Source organism: Humulus lupulus, chromosome 3 (assembly GCF_963169125.1).
Source record: "Humulus lupulus chromosome 3, drHumLupu1.1, whole genome shotgun sequence".
In the NCBI taxonomy this organism is placed as follows: Eukaryota; Viridiplantae; Streptophyta; class Magnoliopsida; order Rosales; family Cannabaceae; genus Humulus; species Humulus lupulus.
This window is the reverse complement of record NC_084795.1, coordinates 172,258,213-172,265,130: the sequence shown is the minus strand read 5'-3', so window position 1 is coordinate 172,265,130 and position 6,918 is coordinate 172,258,213. Positions and strand designations below refer to the sequence as shown.

The following is a 6,918-nucleotide window of genomic DNA, read 5'->3' as shown; positions in this document are numbered from 1 at the left end:
TCTCCTGCTATTTATAGGCTCATGGAGGGTTGCCCAATATTGTTACAGATATTATCCCCTGAATCATGGGATATTCAGAAGATTGCATGAGATAAGTTCGGGATTCATAAGATCTTCTATAAATGTTGCTTTGCCAGCGGAACCATCGATCAGTCTAGTCGTGGTAAAGACAGGTCTGTCATGTTTCTGGTGTGTCTCCTGGTCGATACTCTAGCAGACGCTCTAGGTGTCAGCCACGTGTCAAGAGATTACTCGCCACGTCACAAATGCTAATTTATTGGATAACAGGTTCACTTTCGATCTCTTGAGAAAGAAAAGAAAATATATTAGAAAACTAGTATCACCATAGAAAAAAGAAGTATTAAAACTAGAATAGATATATTAAAGAGAATTGTAAAGATGAGATCAGAAACTCTATGTTTAAATCATACAAGTTTTTCCTTAATTGTTTTTGTTTCAACATTAAGATCGAAAGATGGAGTGTTTAAATGTTACTTGGTCTCCTCGTATTGAAGGGCAATTAAAACTCAACGTGGATGCATCGCTTTCAAAGACATTAGGTGGTTCAAGCATTAGTGTTGTTGTTAAGAATTAAAGAGGCGAAGTTATTGGTGGTTTTTACTCTCCAGTTGATATTGGAAGCTAAGGCTATTCATTTGGCTCTTCTTTGGGCTTTTATTATTCATTTTCTATTATCTACTATTGAATTTGTTTGTAAAATTTTTGTTGATAAAATCATCAAGTGAATCAAAGATTTATCTTTGAATAATGATACTGATAATATTTGCAGGTTGCTTTCTACCTTCCCTAGTCTTGTTAAGCATGTTGTTTGGGAGTCAATTCTTTAGGACTTGGAAGTGACTTAGTGTGGAACAGTGATATCACACTTTCTTTAAAAGGAATTTACTCATTTGGTACCTTATATTTTTGCAAGGTATCATTTTAGTACCTTCTGTTTTCAATAATACTCATATGATACCCTGTATTTTAAAATTATATATATTTGATACCCTAGACTCAGATTTGATAGATAAAATTTTGTCAATATGATTAAACTGTCATCAGTTATATATAATTAAGTAATTAAATTTAAATTTGGAACTTATATAATTGACAGCAGTTTGATTAAATTGGTAAAATTTTATTAATTAAATTTGAGTTTAGGGTACCAAATATGTACGATTTTAAAATACAAGGTACTATATGAGCATTATTAAAAATAGAAGATACCAAAATGATACTTTGCAAAAATACAGTATACCAAATGATTACTTACCATTCTTTAAATGTATAAACTTCCTCTTATTGTCTTTTTAATGGAAGTTTACATCAAAAAAAAAAATCACATCATTATAATAGAATATTGAGTCATACTTTTTGACTCACCAATTGTACATTTGAAGCTTTATAAACCTACTTATAATCTTATTCTATCTTTAATAAGAGAATTGCTAAGTGATACTAGTGGTATCTAACATCACTAGAAAATGACATACCGTCTCACATAATTTAATTTAATAGTTATTATAAGATATCGCTAACTGCTTAGAGGGTGACACTTTTTGTGGTGTCTAGTACCTTAAGATGCCAAATAATAACACTTTATAAAATATTGCAATTTGTATTATTTGTTTTAGGGTTTATACTTTTTTGGATCCTGTATTTTGTCTCATTACCTGTTTGAACCTTGTATTTTGACAAATTCATTTTTAGACTATATATTTTGTAAAATGGTTTAAATAGACCCCTAAACCCAATTTTAATGAAGAAAAAAATTGAATATAAGAACACAGTTGTCAGACAAAATGATTTTATTTTTATTTTAAATTGTTAGTTTAGTGAATTATTTGTAATTTTTGCTCAAAATCGAGTTTATGGTTCTATTTGAATCATTTTACAATTCAGAGTCCAAAAAATCAAAATATAACGTCAAGTAATTGGATAAAAGAGTGAGTCAAAAAATGTATAACTTTTATTTTATATATTCAATAATATTATTTAATTGATAATTAATTAATTGGTGACATTGTTAATATTTTTTAATAACAAATTATTTTTCAGTGTAATATTTACCTTGATTTGAAATTTAGGTTCGAGAATGGAGATGCCATAGAAGAAAACAAGGTTGTAAAATAGAAAATACAGATGACAGACGGACCTTTCAAGATCAAAAGCGACATGTCGTTTATGTAAAACAACTCATCTTACAGACACACCTGACCGGCTCAGTTCAGAGTTTGTCTAGTTCAAACTTCATACACAAGAAGTGGGATTGTGGGAATTAAGAAAGGAGGATGAGGAGACTGAGATGGGTAATGGACGGAACTGGGTTTTGGGAGCTGGACGCCTCGACCCCGACGACCATCGACGGGCTGGCTCGGCCTATTCCCGGAGACACACTTCCGTTGGGCTTGTCCAGAGGAGCGAGGCTATCCCGGCCCAAACAGATTGAATTTTTTCAACGATTCATGGCCGCCCCTGTTGTTCCTTCTTACTCCGGCGTCGACGGCTTCGCTGTTCAACGCGTTCTCACTATCCCTTTTACTGACAACTGGTAACCATTTCAATTTTCAGTCTTCGGCCCAACTGCTTTCATTTTCAAGTAGATAATTACTCTTATGTGTACATATATTGGTGTAGAATACCATGCATTTTTGGAGTTCAACTTTAACGCAGATGTTATTTTTCTATTCTATTTTGATATATAACAACAACCCAGAATTCGAGTGTACGGAAAACAACGTTTTAAGTTTGTACAATGTTAGTTACAGTGATAGGCTGATACCAGAATTGGGCTTTATATATGCAGCTTTACCACATTGCTGGGTCAGTTCAATTTGCAAAAATTCGTTTCATCCATGAGGGGTAGTGGAGATACACCTAAATCAGCATCGTCGTGGCTACAAAGCATTGGAAGACACTTAAAGGATAAGTCATTATATGCTTTTGGTTTGTGCTCGGAGCTATTGTTAACACCTGATGATACATTTCTACTTAGCGTTGATAAATATGTTGAAAAAGACTTGTCTCGAAAGAAAGCAGTTTTTAATCACAAGGTAAAATCTCTTTCAGCTTTAGCACTTACTAAGATTGCAGTTGGTTATAGCTTAAAGGCTAATTGCAGGTTACGATTACTTCTTTAATGCTTTATGTGAAGAATGAATCATTTAGTCATAGGCTGATAGATTAGTTATACTGTGCTTGCAGTTTCCTTATCATGATTTAACTGTGGAGGCAGTTTGGCCAGGACTTTTTGTTGACAAGGATAGGAACTATTGGGATGTGCCATTTTTAGTAGCAGTTGATTTGGCGTCTATTGCTTCCGACTCTGGCATAAGTTATCACCTTTCTGCGCTCCGCAATTCGGGCTCACCAGAGCAGTTTGATGGCAATGGGAGTAATCAAGCACCCACAATTCTGCGTCCAGGTTTGTCTGTGAAAGGTGCTTTTGCCTATAAGAAGGAGATAGAGCTTTGGAGAAGTATCGCACCAAAGTTGGAGATGGTTCAGCCATATGATATTTTTCTATCGAATCCTCATGTTTCAGCTTCAGGAATCCTTGGTAAGACATTGTCAACATCTTTTGCAAAGTTCATTGATCTTCTTGACTTAAGCTAAGAAGAGTACAAGCTAATAGTGTCTTCATCTTTTTCTTGAATTAAATCAAGCAGTCCTCTCAGTCATCCGAAAGCTATATCTCATTTGTGGTTACATGATGCTTTGTCATAGCATGTAGTTACCAAGTTTTATTGCTAGATGTAGAGTCTCAAGGTGATTTGAGGATGAAATTCTGTTTCGAATGTTTAAACTTGAGTTTACTTAATGTATCCTATTGGTTTACTTTGATATTCTTAAGATAGTTTTATAATTGAACCTGAACTGTTTTGTGCAACTTTTATAAAATGGTATTTATAAATTGGATTTTTTCTATGCATATAGGTGCTGCTGTTACAGCCTGTTTAGGTGAGAATTCGACAAGGCCAAGAAGAGTAGAAGAAAGCTTTCAGGGTTTTAGAGGCTATAGTTTCCGGTATGGTGCTGTAAAATCAGCCTTTCAAGCAGACATGTTTGGATCTCTATTATTTACAGCTCAACATGGGAGCTTCCAGAAGCTTTTTTTTGATCTTACCAGATTTCATGCTCGACTGGATTTCCCTTCTGGTTCAAAATTTATTTCAGGTGCCACACAGCTAGCACAAGATTTTGTGAATTCTCAGCAGCCAACTTCCAACGCTCTTCAAGCTGTCTGCCCCAATTCATTCCTCTCTCTTCAGCAGCAGGTATGTGATTCTTTATGACAGCTATTCTAGTTTTTTTTCTTCACTTGTTTGACTAATTTTCAGAAAGGCAATTTAAATGGCATTATTTTGAGGCATATGTTGGCATTCAGTGTTTCACAACCTTTTTCTGTCTTTTAATTTTTTTTTAAACATTGTTTGTTTGCAGATTGCTGGGCCTTTCAGTTTGAGGGTTGATTCAGGAATTTCTGTTGATTTGAGGAACCAAAATTGGAACATAAGTCTGGAAGAGCCCATCTTTGCCATAGAATATGCATTACAGGTCCTTGGTTCTGCCAAGGCCATTGCTTGGTATTCCCCAAAGCAACAAGAATTCATGATTGAGCTTCGTTTCTTTGAGACATAAATCATTTCCCCCAATTGTGATAGTTTATGCTACAAGCACGAGTAATTAGAGAATTTTTTCAACTCATTTGACATAGTTCCGTAAAGAGTATTAGTATTGCCAGTTTGCAGCAGAGATTGATTTAAGAAAAAAATCAAGAGCCGCAGGAAATTTAATTGAGTCACATTCTTCAAATGGGGGAAATAGATTCGCAGAAATGCAAGTAAAGTTTTATCAAATAGTTGAGGATGAAATGCACTTTAGTAGCTTGAAGTGTCAGTACAATATATTTGTAAAAAATGACATGTTGATGCTCCGATTGTAGTATTATACTAGTTGCCCCTTTTGTTTTGAATGATTTTCAAACGTCAAAGAGAGAGTGAATAGTAGTACATTCAAGAAATTACTGACCAAAACAAGAAAATGGGTGCAAAACATCCGAGAAGGAAGAACATCTACCAGTCATTGAAAGGTAGCCATAAGTAAAATAGAAGAGAAACGGTAACTCTAACGATCCTCTGTATGCAGAAAAAGAATACGTACACATTTTTTACGTGTGTTCAAGTACAACTAACAGCCAAGTTTCTAGACAATTACATCACCTTTTCCAACATTAATTAGATAACTATAGACTCCCATATCCCTCGTGTTAAGTGTAATATTTTTTTTATTCATATTATCATTATTTTTTTCCAAATTGTTTCAATGTGGGACTATTTTTAATATAACCAAACGTATGATTATGTGAACATAATAAATGATTCTAGACACAACATGATTAAACACGATATATTTGAGAGAATCCCACAATATTGACGATATATTTAAGAGAATCCCAGAATATCGAATGAAGAAATTTGTGTATATAGTTGAACTCCACAAGGTTGGATCGAAAAATGTACGAATATACACATCATCTTAATTAATTTGAAAGAAATAAAAAAAAAATCCAACATGACATAAATCGGTTTAAAAGTCCCAAATAAAGATCATATATAAAAAAATGTGAAAGCATAATTTAGTTGCGATATCCCTAAAAATTCAGCATTGATGTCGTGACACTCTTACAAGACACTTGGCAAAGGAAAACCTCATGCGACATTGATGTTGATCAGATATCGGAACCGGATAATAGCAAATATGCTTCAGATGCGATACAACAAGAATACAACTAGTTGACACCAAGTTGATCGTTTTATAGCTGGTCGAGTACAAATACAAAGATGCTGAACTCGAGCAACTCAATCCAAAAATATCAGTTTAAGTGTGAATTTTAATATATGTTTTGTGATAAAAGGATTTTAATGGCCCAAGACCCATTTTGTAAGGTTAGTAAGTATATAAATACAAGACTTACTGCATCATTTAGGCTCATGCACACTTTTTTTTATACAAAAACTCTGTCAATTTATATTCTTCTCTCAAACTTAAAAAGCTCATTTGATTCTTGTTCTTCTGATCTTGAGTTTAGGAATCCATTCAATAAAAGTATCAAGTAGTTGTATGTCTTTACCAATTCTTGGGGTCGAACTACAATAAAACAGTTATGTTCTTATTTTTATTCATTGAGTTCTCTAATTATTTATCATTTTATCAATTTATTGTGGTTGGCCAAATATGTGGTCAACATTTTGGTGCTTTCATTTAGAGTCGAACTCAAAGACACTGGTCTTATTTTCGTATATCTCAATCTCCAATGGCTAGGGGGAAAGAATACCAACCAAGCTACTAATTAACCTATATACTCTACCACCGAGCCCAATTGACCCTAATACCGAATCAAGAGTAGATTTGGGAGAAGGCCCTAACCAAGAGGTTGAGCAAATTCTTGAAGCTATGGGCCTCATGCAAGATGAAGTGACTAACATTAAGGTCACTCAAGCAGCAGTAGTTGAGGCCTTAGCCAAGCAACAAGCCGAGATGGATAGTCAAAGGATAATTCTAGAAGAACAATAGAATGAGGATGAGCGCAGGTGTAGAAAAGCTATTGTGGCCCTTCAAGCAGCTCTCCATTTGGCTCAAGGACAAATGACGCTATCAGTGCCTCTAGTCCAATAGAATGTGTTGGGGAAGAGTGAAATTACAATACAAATATAATAAGAATCTACACACAATTTCGCTTAACTGAGTCTAATAAAACATTAGAGTGGAGAAATGCAAACCCTAGTTGTAGAACAAACTCTTTGATCTTCTTGAAAACTTCAAACCCTAGATGGAACACCACTTCAATCCTTTTGATGAAGAAGAATCAAAACCAAGGCTTATACATTCTATTGGTTACAATTGGATTAGTGT

The 6,918-nt window shown here is 34.2% G+C and overlaps 1 protein-coding gene across 1 annotated transcript; it reads left to right on the top strand.

The window, feature by feature from the left end:
* The first annotated feature begins 2,128 nt into the window (after positions 1-2,128).
* On the top strand, positions 2,129-4,953 carry LOC133823273 (protein TRIGALACTOSYLDIACYLGLYCEROL 4, chloroplastic). Its single transcript, XM_062255938.1, has 5 exons — positions 2,129-2,554; positions 2,810-3,056; positions 3,208-3,562; positions 3,940-4,280; positions 4,447-4,953. Exons 1-5 carry the CDS (start codon positions 2,295-2,297, stop codon positions 4,642-4,644), a joined length of 1,401 nt encoding a protein of 466 aa, XP_062111922.1. The 5' UTR covers positions 2,129-2,294; the 3' UTR covers positions 4,645-4,953.
* The last annotated feature ends 1,965 nt before the right edge of the window (positions 4,954-6,918 follow it).

Bases quoted from the DNA above. Each gene is read 5' to 3' on its own strand.
- LOC133823273 (XM_062255938.1), top strand. From the start codon at position 2,295: ATGAGGAGACTGAGATGGGTAATGGACGGAACTGGGTTTTGGGAGCTG. The intron at 2,555-2,809 runs GTAACCATTTCA...TTATATATGCAG, and splicing joins ATCCCTTTTACTGACAACTG to CTTTACCACATTGCTGGGTC. The intron at 3,563-3,939 runs GTAAGACATTGT...CTATGCATATAG, and splicing joins TTCAGCTTCAGGAATCCTTG to GTGCTGCTGTTACAGCCTGT.